Raw genomic sequence first — 16,803 nt, forward strand, 5'->3', positions numbered from 1 at the left:
TACATTGCACAGTATACAATATGCTGTTTTTGTTTTTTGTGTTTTTTTTTTGTTTTTTACTATATAGATACTATATAGATACACATTATTCAATAAAAATTAAAATATATATGAAAAAAGTATATATATAGAATGTACAGTATTGTACTGTATTGACATTCAGGCTGTCGGTTGATAGTCAGTTGTTAAGAGAGACATAATATAATGACAGTAATATAATTTATGACAGTCCGGTGTGAGATAAAAGAGTAATAAAGTGCAGGGATGATGTATTTTGATCGTGGGAGATCAAGAGTTCAGAAGTCTGATTGCTTGGGGGAAGAAGCTATCATGGAGTCGGCTGGTGCGTGTCCTGATGCTGCGATACCGCCTACCTGATGGTAGCAGTGAGAACAGCCCATGGCTCGGGTGGCTGGAGTCTCTGATGATCCTCCGAGCTTTTTTCACACACCGCCTTGTATATATTTCCTGGAGGGAGGGAAGCTCACCTCCGATGATGTGTTTGGCAGTTCGCACCACCCTTTGCAGTGCTTTGCGGTTGTGGGCAGTGCTATTGCCGTACCAGGCGGAGATGCAGCCAGTCAGGATGCTCTCCACAGTGCAGGTGTAGAACCGTGTGAGGATGTGGCGGTTCATTCCAAACTTCCTCAGCCGTCTCAGGAAGAAAAGGCGCTGATGAGCCTTCTTCACAACGACTTCAGTGTGGACGGACCATGTGAGTTCCTCAGTGATGTGGACACCCAGGAACTTGAAGCTGCTGACTCTCTCCACTGGTGCCCCATTGATGGTGATGGGACTGTGTTCTCTGTCTTTTCTTCTGAAGTCCACCACAAGCTCCTTTGTCTTACTGACGTTGAGGGAGAGGTTGTGCTCCTGACACCAGTGTGTCAGAGTGTGCACCTCCTCTCTGTAGGCTGTTTCATCATTGTCAGTGATCAGACCTACCACCGTCGTGTCATCAGCAAACTTAATGATGGCATTGGAGTTATGTGTTGCCACACAGTCATGTGTGTACAGGGAATACAGTAGTGGGCTGAGAACACAGCCCTGCGGGGCTCCAGTGTTGAGGGTCAGTGATGAGGAGATGTTGCTGCCTATTCTAACCACCTGGCGTCTGCTTGACAGGAAGTCCAGGATCCAGCTGCACAGCGAGCTGTTTAAGCCCAGAGCCCGGAGTTTCTCATCTAGCTTGGAGGGCACTATGGTGTTGAATGCTGAGCTGTAGTCTACAAACAGCATTCTCACATAAGTGTTCTTTTTTTCCAGGTGGGAGAGAGCAGTGTGTATTGTAGATGCAATGGCATCATCAGTGGAGCGGTTGTTACGGTAAGCAAACTGCAGCGGGTCAAGATTGAGTGGTAATACAGAGCAGATGTAATCTCTGATTAGTCTCTCAAAACATTTGCTGATGATGGGGGTCAGAGCAACAGGACGCCAGTCATTTAAACAAGTTATTTTCGATTGTTTTGGAACAGGCACAATGGTGGATGTTTTAAAGCATGTGGGGACTACAGACAAAGAGAGGGAGAGGTTGAAAATGTCCGTAAAAACACCAGCCAGCTGGTTCGCGCACGCTCTGATGACGCGGCCCGGAATGCCGTCTGGACCCGCGGCTTTGCGGATATTCACCCGTCGGAATGATCGGGTTACATCCGCTACAGAGACGGAGAGTGAACTAACCTCTGTAGCTTCGGCCGTGAGAGCTCTCTCCGCGAGGGCGGTGTTATTTCCCTCGAAACGAGCATAAAAAGTATTTAGCTCATCTGGGAGAGAGGCAGCGGTGTTCATGGCGGAGTTTTTATTCCCTTTAAAGTCCGTGATGATGTTAATTCCCTGCCACATGCTTCTAGAGTTGGTGGTGTTAAACTGTCCTTCAATCTTACTCCTGTACTGGCGTTTTGCTGTTTTGATAGTTTTTCGGAGGGCATAACTGGCTTGTTTATGCTCCTCCGCGTTCCCGGAATTAAAAGCGGAGGTCCGCACATTAAGTGCTGCGCGAACATCGCTGTTGATCCACGGCTTCTGATTCGGATAGATTCGCACAGTTCTGGTCGGAATCACTTCCTCTACACACGTTCTGATGAAGCACATTACGCTATCAGCGTAAAGCTCGATGTCGTCATCAGAGGCGGACCGGAACATCTCCCAGTCCGTGCGATCGAAACAGTCTTGTAGCGTAGAGTCTGATTGGTCCGACCAGCACTGGATCGTTCTGAGGGTGGGTGCTTCCTGTTTCAGTTTCTGCCTGTAAGCGGGCAGAAGCAGAATGGAAGAGTGGTCCGATTTGCCAAATGGTGGGCGGGGGAGGGATTTGTAGCCATCCCGGAACGGAGAGTAGCAATGGTCCAAAACCCGGTCCCCTCGTGTGTTGAAACTAATGTGCTGGTGATATTTTGGTGCGACTGATTTTAAACTGGCTTTATTAAAGTCCCCGGTCACAATGAACGCGGCCTCAGGGTGCGCGGTTTCCTGCTCACTTATACTCCCATACAGTTCCTTGAGTGCCTGGTCTGTGTCGGCTTGTGGGGGAATGTACACAGCAGTGATAATGACCGCTGTGAATTCCCTCGGTAGCCAGAATGGTCGACACAGAAGCATAAGAAATTCCAGATCAGGAGAACAGAAAGACTTGATAGAATGTATGTTCCTCTGATCGCACCAGGATTTGTTGATCATAAAACATACACCACCTCCTCTAGTTTTACCTGAGAGGTCTTTCGCTCTGTCCGCTCGGAGCATGGAAAACCCCGCGGGTTCAATGGCTGAGTCTGGAATCTCCGCAGACATCCAAGTTTCCGTAAGGCAGATAACGCAGCAGTCCCTCGTCTCTCGTTGGAAAGAGATACGCGCTTTCAGCTCGCAGAGCTTGTTATCCAGAGACTGAACATTTGCCAGTAGAATAGTGGGTAGCGGGGGTCGATTTGCGCGGCGTCTTACTCTGATGAGAACGCCGGCTCTGTTTCCCCTTTTCCTCCTGCGTTTCCGCGGCCGTGCTGCCCAGACAAAGGGCTCCGCTTGCGTGTTTGTAAACAGCGGGTCGGCATTGAGGAATGTGAAGTCCGGTTTACGGTGTGAGATCGCTGAGCCAATGTCCAAAAGTGTTTGTCTGTCGTAGACAATAAGGCAGGCAACATCCAAGACAAGAAACATAAGAATTGTAAACAAAACAAACAAACCATTGCTAAGTTGTGTCGGAGCTCGCAACGCAGCAGCCATACTCGGCGCCATCTTGAGTCCACATATGATCACTATCCTTAAATAAAAGACAAAATTTCACAATTGCTGCCAGGGTATGCAAACTTTTGAGCACAAATGTATATATATATATATATATATATATATATATATATATATATATATATATATATATACACAGGGTTGGGAGGGTTACTTCTGAAATGTATTCCACTACAGATTACAGAATACATGCTGTAAAATGTAATTTGTAACGTATTTCGTTAGATTACTCAAGGTCAGTAATGTATTCTAAATACTTTGGATTACTTCTTCAGCACTGGTAGATTTTTTTTTAACTTGTTTTGATTATAAAAACTCTGTCAGTACAGTAAGAAAAAATACACGTTAAAAATACATTCTCTGAAAAACCTAAATATCTTATGCAGTGTTGTTTCTAAAACAAGATAAATCAAACTGATCTTGTTTTATGGATTTTTAGATATTTTTACAGGAAAACAATACAAAACTTATTATCAAGAATACGATTTTTGCCCTAATATCAAAGGTCTTACTAGAAAAAAATTAATTATGATCCAACGTGAATTTCTTGATAAAAAAATATGATCGTGCCTGGTAACATGTGCATGTAAAATGGCTAGAAATAGCATTTTAGCTTAGCATAAATCTGACAATTTACACAAGTTTTATTTCTATTTCTTCTGCTCCAAACTTACATCAAACTTAGTTCTCTGTCTGCTCGTATGAATGTAACACATCATAAGAAAGTGTTTCACCGCTGTTCAAATGCACTTTGGATTGCATAATTTATATGTATAAATGTTTTCCATCTGAAAGGACTAAATATTAAATGAAACAAATGACAATAAAATGCAAAGTAATCTCTTCAGTAATCAAAATACTTTTTGAATGTAACTGTATTCTAACTACCAATGATTTAAATTGTAACTGTAGTGGAATACAGTTACTTATATTTTGTATTATTTTTCCGTTACTCCCCAACCCTGTATATATATATATATATATATATATATATATATATATATATATATATACACGTTTGTACAAATACAGATCTGTTATATACAGATAGTGCAAGGGAATGTAATGCAGAAGAGGTAGGATATGTTAAATAAATATAATTGGCTAAGCTGTGTATTGCACGTAATTATTGCTCAATGGGGCAGTTTTAACTGTTCATGAGATGGTTAGCCTGAGGGAAAAAACTGTTCTTGTTATAACTCTCTCTTATTAATAAAGCTGCATATTGCCAATTTTCTTCATGATAAGAAATGCACAGTGACACATATATTATGATTCAATAAGTCGTGTGCCATCACGTTATAATCTGGCTGCAACAAGTGCGCGCGCTTGGGGGACGAGCTTCCCCACGCCAGAGTGTACATCAACCAGGTGCAGTTTCAATCTCTCCCCCTTAGATCGGGACATTCGCGCAACTCATAGAAGAGGCACTGACCGCACAGAGAAATGGCAGTTTTGGAGTTTGTAGTTATTTACATGACCTGCTTCCTTATTATTTGAAATGTAATAAAGCTATAACGCATTAAATATAACTGCATTAACGATCTAACGCCGGGGTGTTTCCTTTAAAGATGCTCGACACATTTTGCTTAAACGGAGCAGCAGCTCCAGCTCCGCTTATTCTACAGTGAGAGTGCTTCTGTATTTACTTAATTGGTATTTTTATATAATTCCCTCATACTTTGTGATCTACATCACCCGAAGCTGTTTGGAAGTTTTAGATTGCATCTGGACTGTAAGCTGTGTCTTCTTCCTCTCCTCAGTCAGGCGCGAGCTGCAGTGCTGCTCTCGCACACCATCATATGATCTCATGTTATGTTAAGAGATCAAATGACTATTCAGTGACAAAAATTTTTGTCAACAATTTTTTGTTGTTGATAACGTCGACTAATCGTTTCAGCCCTATTGGAGAATAGAGTCATTAGACCCATTTACAGTGGTTCAAGGTGTATATTGAGACATTTTACCTTCTAAACGAAAGTGGTCATCACTGATACCCTCAGCATAACCTTCATCCACTGGGTTCTGCAGAGACAGAGAGACAGAGTTAGTTGTCTTCAAAGGACAAGGCTACAAGATGTGACAAAGACAGAGAGCAATGACAGTATTCGTAATCAACAAATACACAAACACAAAGCATCTCTTTTTATTTATTTATTTTATTTTTTGCCTTTTTGTATTAAAGAGACAGCAAATTATAAGGGAAAATGGAATCAGGACATTATGCAGGTTGGATTCGAACCTGAATCTCCCACATGAGCAATAAATCTCAACCATTAGACCACAGCTCCAAAGACATAACTCTACTGAACGGATGACATCGCAGTGAAGGAATGAAAAACATGAAGAGTAATAGAGCATCTGGAGACAGCCTAGTAATTTTTTCCATAGGTGAATTAATAATTAACAATAACTTAAAAACCATAAGACATACCTACTTTGAGCTAAGAGGATGTTAATCGATGGCATGTGATCATGTTGAAGCCATCAGTCCACATTTTTTTCAGCTAAATAAAAAAAATATTAAATAATTTAATAGTGAAATTCCTGGTGAATAACTACATTACCCATAAACACTAAAGAGAATAATCCACCAATCAGAGTCGCCACTGCCATGACACACTGTTAATGATGCAATAGAGTCGGCCTCCCTAGTCCCATACTCTCAAGTTACTTATATTTTTGTAAATACCTGAATATTTTGCAATAAACTTGTACCTTTGTTGTTTTGTCTGATTTAACATTATTTTTAGCTTCAAATCAAAGGTTGTGTTGTTGTGATTCACCTGAGAGCTTGTTGGTTTGGTTTATGGCTTTAAACACTTTTATGAAGACTTCTGAGATCCCTATGGAAAAAATAACTGGAAAAACACTTCTGGAACCAAGATGGTTGAAAAAGTGAACAGGCACTGTTGCGCTCTGTAGATACAGTATCTGACAGATGGAGCCTGTATGAGAGATAACAGCCCATCTAGCACAACCCATAATAGAGAAGTGGTTACCCTGGATATTTGCCCTTTATTAGCTGCCAGCAACATCCTAAAAATTATAATTTCAAGTCTCAAGAAATATATATTTGACCCAGAGGTAATGAGATCTCTTGTATTCTCTTGACAGGTGATTTTGGGTCAGTGTTGCCCTGAATTTATTGTTCTTCCTTTCCCATTTGTTAGCAGAAGTGTCTCATCCAAAATAAAATACCATCCTACCCTTCCCACAAATATACCGGTACACATATCTGTCCTCTACAACATTTCTGTCATGTTCCCAACCATCCATCACTCCAGTAAAACTCATGAATACCAGTCTCATTGAAGTCTATCCTTGTGTCTGTGTGTGTATTTCTGAGAATTCATTTCTCTTGCCAAAAGAGTGACCCTGCAACCTCTGTTGAAGCTCCACATCTGTGTGTGTGTGTGTGTGTGTGTACATGCTGTTTCTGCCAATGAGGGGCTGCTTGGTCTTTATCTATATTAGATGGGCAAACTAAATGTCTTACTGTAGCGCTTCAAGCCATACACTGCCCACTAGAGGCAAAAAGTCACACACACAAACACATATTCACCATAATGTTCAAGAGGTTATCTGATAGCATGCAAGGGGAATGCTCTAATTATGTGTTGTCTGGATGATGGATGGGCTGTATTATAAATATGAGTTCTTCTCTTTTGCTAGGAACAGACTTTCTCTTTAACTGTTTCTCTTTCATTTTTCACTCTCTCTTTCCGGAAAATTAATAGGGAAAAATTAAAAAGGAATAGAGCATACTATGAAAAAATCGGTAACCTGCAACTGTTACCTCAAGGATCTATTTTTACTTTATTGAGGTCAACTGTCTAACGTATGGATACTGAGTGCCATTTATAGAGCAACTGAAAACACTAAGAAGAAGAAAAAAGACTTTGGGACAGAGTTTGCGTGCAAAGAGGGAACGACAGGGAAAAAGGCTTTTGATTAAAAGCATTATTTTGTAATTTCATAGATGAAGTCTTGTGAGTGGCATTTTAAACAAAGAATTAAAAACATCTGTGTGAACTTCTTGTGACTAACTCCTGGTGTGAACGCATTCTATGTCCATATTTGTTTCTGGTCTGTATTGCAGAGTGTTTATAAATGTTTATAACAGAGAGAACAATGGCATTACTGGTGTGGGTCGTTTGCCTCACATGCATCATGAAAGGCCTGTGAAACATAAACAAGGCCTTCACTGACTCTTTGCCAGCAACCAGAAACTCTTTTCCAGACACCATGTTTCACACTCTGCAGAAAACCAATCAGACCTTTTTTTGTTTTAACACAAGCCAAAGAGACCTTTGAGTACTTTTCTACAAATGGATGTCCTCAGAGCACTGAGCAACATTATAGAGCAGCCAAAATACATACGCGCACATATTGGGCACCCTACTCCTGTTAAAAAGTGGTCCATAGAAGTGTATGAATCTTTCAGTGTGAAAATCCAAATGTTAATTAAGAGTTAAAGGATAACTAATAATGGGAGAATGAAAATCAGTAAGGAGCTGTTCATACAACATATGTTCTTGCATTCAAAAGCAGTAAGATGGAAAACGGTGGAAAAAGCTGCTGAAAAACTGCCCAAGACATTCATCTGATGATGGTGTACATTGACCATGAATTAAAAAATAGCAAATGGAATGCAAAAACGTGTCCAGTAGTGGCTGTTAACAAAGACAGGACACATTCTCACATTCCATCTGTGTTATATTTAATTGTTGGTCTATACATTTTAACACACCATGTCAAGTCAAAAATAAATTAGTTAAATGCAACATAACATAACAGATCAATGTCAGTTTTAAAACAGTGGACCAATGGGGGCGGGATAAGCATCTATGGAGTGTAAAGTGGTTAAAGGTTGTGTAAATATTACACCTGTCTCTATAACAGCCCTGGGCTCTGTAAACAGCTGGAAAAAATGACTGTGGGCCACAGTCAGATTCTTTTTTTAACTAATCAGAAGACTTTGATTTATTATCAGTCAAAACTGAGATTATAATGGTCTCCAAGCATGTGTGTGTGCTTGTCTTTGGAAAGAGGGGGTGTTTCTATTCAGCAGCTAAGTCTCGTGGTAGTTCTAGAACAGCTTTTATGTGCCAGTAAGCGTGCATTTTGTTCTATTCCATAGTACTCAGTCTATTTTTAATGAAAGAATGCACCCTGGGTGAACGGCCCCTAAGAGAATGTGAGAGGAAGAGGATAAAGATGATAACTCATGTTTAGCAAACAAGAGCACAAAGTAGTTGTTGGGTCTTGCCATCTTAAACCTGGAAAATCACGCATGTGAGGGTGTGTGCGTGTGTGAGGGACACCCCCCAGTGTCTGGCATGTTCATGTTAACACTAGAAAAAAAGATGGAGGAAAACTCCATGGAGAATTCTCATCCAGAGGCAAGTTTACAGCAAGTATGTGCCTGAATTAGATTATAGATCTGAATGCGTCATTGTTCGTTTTGTCATTACATTATGTCTGTGCATGTGTGTAAGTGAGTGTGGGAGTAACACAAATGTGTGGGTTGTGGAAAGTCCCACACTAATCTGCGTCTGTATTTTCTTTCTGTTCGCCACACCACACAAGTTGATGGATGTGGTGAGCAGGGTGAGCCAAGCGGCGCCTGGGCAGAGCGAGTCCGGGAAGATAAGTGGCGAATGACTAACACCTGCGTGCCACACAGGCCTCGCGTTCCAGCGAGGGGAGGCGGGAGTATTTAAGGAGAAGAGACAGCGGCAGACGGGAGAGAGATGTACGAAGCTTGTCTGTGTGTTTGAGTGTTTTCATGATTTGACGCAACTGGCTGAAAAGCAGTGCATGTTTTTGTTTCTTTGTATGCTAAAAAGTGTCATTAAATGTCTCTGTGTTTGTCAAGCCAGTCCCAGGTTCCTCCTTACCTTCTTAATTATAACAATGGACAATTTACACAGCTGATGACAGTTCTGCATGATCACAAGCCAGACACACACACACAAACACATAAAACACAGACATAGTTATCCATGATCAATCGCCACGTCTTTGCTGGGCCACAGCCTTGGAACTTCATCAAACCCAGGAAAACCTTATTACGACTATATGTCTCTCTCTCTCTGTCGCCTTCTCACTTCTTCGCTTTCACACTCACAGACTACAGCCCTAATCATATTAAAACAGGAATGAAAGAGAGACAAGAAGCATTCAGGGTTCCACAAATTCTTGTGAACTGCAGCCAACCAGAATCAGTGCATTTTTAAGTCAGTTTAAGCCTTCACAAAGACACATATGCCTACAGGTGCCATATTTCACCAAGGAGACAATAAACTGCGCATGTACAGTCAAGCTCTGAGGGAATAAGACCTGTGACTAAATTCCTTTTTAATCTGCCCCATCTGTTATATTGCTTAAGCGTATTCAGTTACATGCTCCCAGATCTCAAGAGAGGGATGTATATGCTAACTCTGCCCCCCAGCACCGAGGGCACAGCAAACCAGTCCTCGCTAGCTAGAGGGCCAATTCTAAAGTGACTCCCTATACTCTCCTCAGTACCCTACATACTTTCCTACATGTGAGGATGAAAGAGTCTGGAGTGCAGTGACCTACATAAGCACCCCATACTTAAAATTAGCAGAACAGACATCCCAGACAACCTGAACTACTGAATGTAATGTCAGTACTGCATGCTTAATGCTGGTGGCACACTAACCATTTTGATCTATTCAATAATGTTAGGGGACGTCACACTGCTGAAATCTTGTTGGTTTTTCACACTCACCGATTAAGAACGGAAGAGAGGTAACAACTTAAATGACTGTCTCTGATATTTGTCATCTGATTCCCAGACATGTATAATATCATGTATTATATAATCAACATGAAGCCCACCTAAATAAAACAAAAGCAACTTGCAAATGGAAACAATTGGAATAGACTGAATTAGGATGCAATTCATTGAGTGGCTTTACCCAGTGAATGCGTGTGATGTGCATTTGTCCCTTCGGGGCTTGCCGTAGTAAGTATCTGTTCATGTGCGCCAGGGGCACTTGTCTGCTTGAGAGAGAAAAAGGTTTACATACAATAAGCACAGGCCGTTTTGCCTCTACTTTCCTTATTTTATTATTCATTGAAGTTTAAGTGAACCACATAATATGCAATATGTGCATTTGCAGAGGAAAAATTCTGAACCAGACCACATTTATTAGGTTGCAGGCACTTAGTACTTTTACATGCATATACAAATTTTTGATTCAAGTAGGACTTAACAATAATTTGTCTATTTAAAATGGCATGTAAATGCTTTAGTCCAACTGAAATCGTACCATTTCGATTTTTGCGAGGTTGGACTAACAGACCTAGATGATGTGATTGTAGCTCGGCTTCATCCAGCATGCGGCAAGTTAATTGGACCGCAACTGGCCTCTGCACTGTACGCTGCCGCTTAATTGTTGTCTTTCCTTCAAATATTCAGATACGCATTGTGTCATATGTACTAGTTCATACAGATAAAGTGTGGAGATGGACTACGTAAAACCCACTGTAGCTTGATTATAACTGCACATGTAAACATACTGAGTATGGTTACTCTGTTCCTCAGAGTGAACTGGAGGTGAGAAGGAGCTCACTGGTCACTGCTGTAACAATGCGCTGGCGCTGGCAATGACAATGGAGACGATGACGATATAATGAAGAACCCAAGTGCAAATTTATTAATAAACATGAAAACCAAAAACCCTAACTATAAATGTGAAACATAAACATAAACATGAACTTGACTATAATCTTGACTTGACATAAACTTGACATAGCATAAACTTGACTTGACATGACACAACGTTACCAAACATCTACAATACTTGACAAAGGACAATGGAAAACATGAGGGCTTAAATACATGGACATGGGAGAACATAACCAATGAACAAACAGAACTCTAAACAAGATAATCAAACAATGAACCAATGAAAATAAGACACATGAACATGGAGGGAAAACAGGACATCACCTGACTAGGGACACATGACATGAAAAAGGAAATTAAATTTACAAAATACAAGACATGAAATACATGAACACACACATTAAACATTACAACTGCCAAGGCCAGAAGAAACCACCTCAACCAACTGCCTAATTGGTTGTTCTCAGAGGGCGCAGACAGAGTTGATATGACCATTAACTCAGCAGAGAGTTCAGTTGGAGGGGCTTAAAACCATTCTTGCTCCACTTAGCACCATAACAGATCTGGGGTGATCTTGTGGAGATATAGAGCGGGGATAATTTGCAGCTGATGGACCGTTAAATATTGTGGTGTACAGTCAGAGTGTGTGGGGTATGATGAAATAACCCTCACTTCAGTGTTTAGCATATTGTAGTTAAAGTCCTGACAAGCGTTTGCCAGACCATGGCACAAAAAGCTCATTCCACACATCCAGAATCCAAACACATGCAGCTAATTACTCAATCACAGGTCTCTAAATCAAGAAAGGCTTCTTCTAAATCAAAAGAAAAGTCAGTGTGTCTGTTCAGATGGTTAGCTTGTCTGAAGGCAAAGATAATAGGAAATAGGAGAATTAGAGAATTATTAGACGTTTATCACTTTATATATCACTGATTTCATCAAATCCTCCCTCCTCTTCCTTAAAACACAGGAAGGAAAACATCATTTTGCACATTTCAGTACACACAATCGTGCAAACACACCTCTCATCATACAGCTACAGCAGAAACCAAGGACAGATTAGACTGCCCACTCAAGAGAGAGAGAGAGAGACTGAGAGAGTAAGAGTGATAGAGAGATAGAGAGAGAGAGAGAGAGAGAGAGAGAGAGAGAGAGAGAGATGATGAATTTCACTTCCTCACTGAGTGCAGTAAATAAGAGACCATAAAACACATTTATTTTAAATTACTGTTACACATTGTTCTCTGCAGTTACTTTTCTTTACATTTTGTGCACTTACCTGTATGCTTATTATTATTATTATTTTATTTTTTGACTTTTTTGTATCTGTAATACATGTTTTTCTTGCTTCGTTTTGATTGAATGCTTGTTTTATTTTTTGTTAATAAATGCATTGCATACGGTCATGCCAATAAAGCTAATTTGAATTGAACTGAGAGAGAGAGAGAGAGACAGAGAGAGAGAGACTGTATTTCTAATTGAGGGAAGGGGTCATTTTAGAGTCAAGACATCCAATGAAGCTTTTAATAATCCATGCAGCATGCATTGGTACAAACCCACCCACACACACACACACACACACACACACACACACACACACACACTCAAACCTGTTTTTATATCATTGTGGGGACTCTTCTTTTATACAGATCTAATGATAATTTCTATCCCCTACCCCTAACCCTCACAGAAACCCATTTTCAAAAAAACATAGTTTAGTATGTTTAATAAGCCATTTCCCTCGTGGGGACCGCTAGCTGGGCCCCACAAGGTAGGTGATCTCAGGTTTACTATCCTTGTGGGGACATTTGGTCCCCGCAATGTAGTATAAATATACAGGTGCATCTCAATAAATTAGAATGTCGTGGAAAAGTTCATTTATTTCAGTAATTCAGCTCAAATTGTGAAACTTGTGTATTAAATAAATTAAATGCACACAGACTGAAGTAGTTTAAGTCTTTGGTTCTTTTAATTGTGACAATTTTGGCTCACATTTAACAAAAACCCACCAATTCACTTACTCAAAAAATTAGAATACATCATAAGACCAATAAAAAAAACATTTTTGTGAATTGTTGGCCTTCTGGAAAGTATGTTCATTTACTGTATATGTACTCAATACTTGGTAGGGGCTCCTTTTGCTTTAATTACTGCCTCAATTCGGCGTGGCATGGAGGTGATCAGTTTGTGGCACTGCTGAGGTGGTATGGAAGCCCAGGTTTCTTTGACAGTGGCCTTCAGCTCATCTGCATTTTTTGGTCTCTTGTTTCTCATTTTCCTCTTGACAATACCCCATAGATTCTCTATGGGGTTCAGGTCTGGTGAGTTTGCTGGCCAGTCAAGCACACCAACACCATGGTCATTTAACCAACTTTTGGTGCTTTTGGCAGTGTGGGCAGGTGCCAAATCCTGCTGGAAAATGAAATCAGCATCTTTAAAAAGCTGGTCAGCAGAAGGAAGCATGAAGTGCTCCAAAATTTCTTGGTAAACGGGTGCAGTGACTTTGGTTTTCAAAAAACACAATGGACCAACACCAGCAGATGACATTGCACCCCAAATCATCACAGACTGTGGAAACTTAACACTGGACTTCAAGCAACTTGGGCTATGAGCTTCTCCACCCTTCCTCCAGACTCTAGGACCTTGGTTTCCAAATGAAATACAAAACTTGCTCTCATCTGAAAAGAGGACTTTGGAACACTGGGCAACAGTCCAGTTCTTCTTCTCCTTAGCCCAGGTAAGACGCCTCTGACGTTGTCTGTGGTTCAGGAGTGGCTTAACAAGAGGAATACGACAACTGTAGCCAAATTCCTTGACATGTCTGTGTGTGGTGGCTCTTGATGCCTTGACCCCAGCCTCAGTCCATTCCTTGTGGATTTCACCCAAATTCTTGAATCGATTTTGCTTGACAATCATAAGGCTGCGGTTCTCTCGGTTGGTTGTGCATCTTTTTCTTCCACACTTTTTCCTTCCACTCAACTTTCTGTTAACATGCTTGGATACAGCACTCATTGAACAACCAGCTTCTTTGGCAATGAATGTTTGTGGCTTACCCTCCTTGTGAAGGGTGTCAGTGATTGTCTTCTGGACAACTGTCAGATCAGCAGTCTTCCCCATGATTGTGTAGCCTAGTGAACCAAACTGAGAGACCATTTTGAAGGCTCAGGAAACCTTTGCAAGTGTTTTGAGTTGATTAGCTGATTGGCATGTCACCATATTCTAATTTTTTGAGATAGTGAATTGGTGGGTTTTTGTTAAATGTGAGCCAAAATCATCACAATTAAAAGAACCAAAGACTTAAACTACTTCAGTCTGTGTGCATTGAATTTATTTAATACACGAGTTTCACAATTTGAGTTGAATTACTGAAATAAATGAACTTTTCCACGACATTCTAATTTATTGAGATGCACCTGTATACACACACACACAAACTTTGATCTAGAACAGATTCAGTAACACTTTACATTAAAATGTACATGTTCAAGAGAAGCTACATAAGTAGGTAATAGTACCAGGTAACAGAACTGTCTGTAATTACACTATTGTGCTTAATTACATTACTATGTAGGATGATTATTAATGGTGCTGTATATGCATTTAAACTTGTGAAATATATCTGCATTACAGTGTGTGTAGGCTGTGTAAGCTGCTGCTTATAGGTCTGTAGAGGAAAATTCTAGATGACATTAACATTGCAAACATTTCCTCACACATTACCTCATCCACATCAAAGCACTCTATGCTGATGTCCCCACACACTCACCAGCATCCACAGAAAACACACACATACATACATATCCACTCTATCTCTATCACTCGCATTCACAGACACACTCTCTCAGTCTCTGTAGAAATATAGATATGATAGGTGAATATACTTATGCTCCAGCCTTTAATGTGTAATTACAGAAAGTAAAGTTCAACAAACTCTTTTACATTTCTATTACAACGTAGGTGAGAACGAATGTTTTTAACAGTCTGTAATGATTTTAACAGTTCTAGAACTTCACGTACCAAAAAGCAACAGTAGCAACATAGTGTTCTCAAATTTAGCGTGTATTGACAACCATCAGACTGACCGCAGCCTGAGGCCAATTTTGTTTTTCAATGTTTACAGAGACTAGCCCTGTCACAGAAGCAGTATTGATATTTTATTGAACCTATTTCATTGATATCTTTTAGGGAATAGGGACATTTTCTGCTTGTCATTTCATAAAATAAGTTTAGTTGAGTAAATTGATGTGTATTTGTATGTATTAAACACCTAACAATGCAGTTTTCATTCCTGTGTTAACATATTTCCTATTGAAACAAGAAGATGGAGCAAGACAAATCAAAGGTCTTGACCCACACAGTCGTTACATCACAGCCGTGAACCATGATTTGCTACTTGCTATCAGTCGTTGCCAGGTGGTATCCAGGGGAGGGGCATTTTCATTCTGGAGAGCCTTTCTGGATAAAATTTGGACACAATTGTGAGTGCAAAATAAGTAAACAATATTTTTGATCAGCTTTCCTGGAAGAAAAAGACTGTAAATTTTAATTGCGTATATCTGCTAAAAGTTAATTTTGTCAACATTTAACAGTAGCATATAGATAACAGACATGGACTAAAAGCCACAAAACTCCAATTGTGAGTTCATAGGTCTTTAATGCATCACATAAACTTCAGGTGGACTCATCTTTAACAACTTCCAACCAGCTGTTGTCCCAAGACCAAAATGCCAATTCCTATACAACCATGACCCAGAGGAACACCTCTACATTAGGGCTGGGTATCGCCAGCCACCTCGTGATACGATACGTATAGAGATAAACGTATCATTATTCGATATATCGTTATGCAGATTAAAATTCCGATTCATAAGTTTCAATTCCAATTCATTTGGGTATAATTCAGTTAAAATGTCCATTTTGTTACCTATAGTATTAAAGAAATTATTTTTCAGCTAATACTGTTACTGATACAGGGGACCTTGTAATTTGGCAAATTACAGTAATATTAATTGTAATTTTTTTTATTAGTCTAATATATTAAACAAGTGCTAAAATGGTACTGTCTCTTTAAGGCCAGCAGCTGGAATTTTGACAGAAGTGTTTTGGTCAAATGGCTTCTTGACAGCATCTGTGCTATTTGTGATTAGAAACTGTTGTTGTTTTTAATCAATAACTGACTGTAAAAGTACAGGAAGGATTTTAAAAAGAAACATTATTCAATGACAAATAGATTGTGTGGATCTCGTCTCTGGACTCCCATTACATGGAAAGAGAGAAACCAGACGTTTAGTCTCAACAAGTAGTGAAAAGATCTCGTTTCTGAACTTCTGCACCACTACACTACTCAAATGCTGGTGAGTGAAAATGGTGGCTCAGTGGATATCACTGTCACCTTACAACAAGAAGGTCCCTGGTTTGAGTCCCGGCTCACCCAGGGCCTTTCAGTGTGCAGTTTGAATGATCTTCCCGTGTTCATGTGAGATTCCTCCAGGAGCTCCGGTTTCCCCCACAGTCCAAAAACATGCAGGTCAAGTGAATTGAAAACTCTAAATTGCCTGTAGGTGTGAGAGTGAAGAAGCACTTCCACTTTGTTCTACTGTATCTTCCCCTTAGGTGATCACTTCTTTTCTCTATAAAAGCAGAGAAAAGGAATAATTAAACTGCCCCAAAAAACTGAGAAAAGACTTTTCAAACATTGTGTTTAAAACTCCAACCTGTTCCTCTCTCAAGGACTTTAAATACAAAAGTACCAGAGAGCTGGAGATTTGTAGTAATGGCAAGACAAGTCAGAGATTTAACAAATCCTTCAATATTGTTGGGCCTCATGTATTCAGATAGAAGGCAAAGGCAGGCCTAATACAGTCGTAAAAACCTAACTCAAGCCCCCACCTTCCAAGTTGTAA

The 16,803-nt window shown here is 40.1% G+C and overlaps 1 protein-coding gene across 2 annotated transcripts in view; it reads right to left on the minus strand.

Annotated features, from left to right (window-relative positions):
- Positions 1–16,803, minus strand: part of LOC127444166 (protein naked cuticle homolog 1) — a 59,118-nt gene that overhangs the window by 24,204 nt on the left and 18,111 nt on the right. For both annotated transcript variants that reach the window (XM_051703412.1, XM_051703406.1), the window contains exon 4: positions 5,205–5,262. In XM_051703412.1, the coding sequence (XP_051559372.1) occupies positions 5,205–5,262 (58 nt within the window). The remainder of the gene's footprint in view (positions 1–5,204; positions 5,263–16,803) is intronic.

This window comes from Myxocyprinus asiaticus, chromosome 1 (genome assembly GCF_019703515.2).
Source record: "Myxocyprinus asiaticus isolate MX2 ecotype Aquarium Trade chromosome 1, UBuf_Myxa_2, whole genome shotgun sequence".
In the NCBI taxonomy this organism is placed as follows: Eukaryota; Metazoa; Chordata; class Actinopteri; order Cypriniformes; family Catostomidae; genus Myxocyprinus; species Myxocyprinus asiaticus.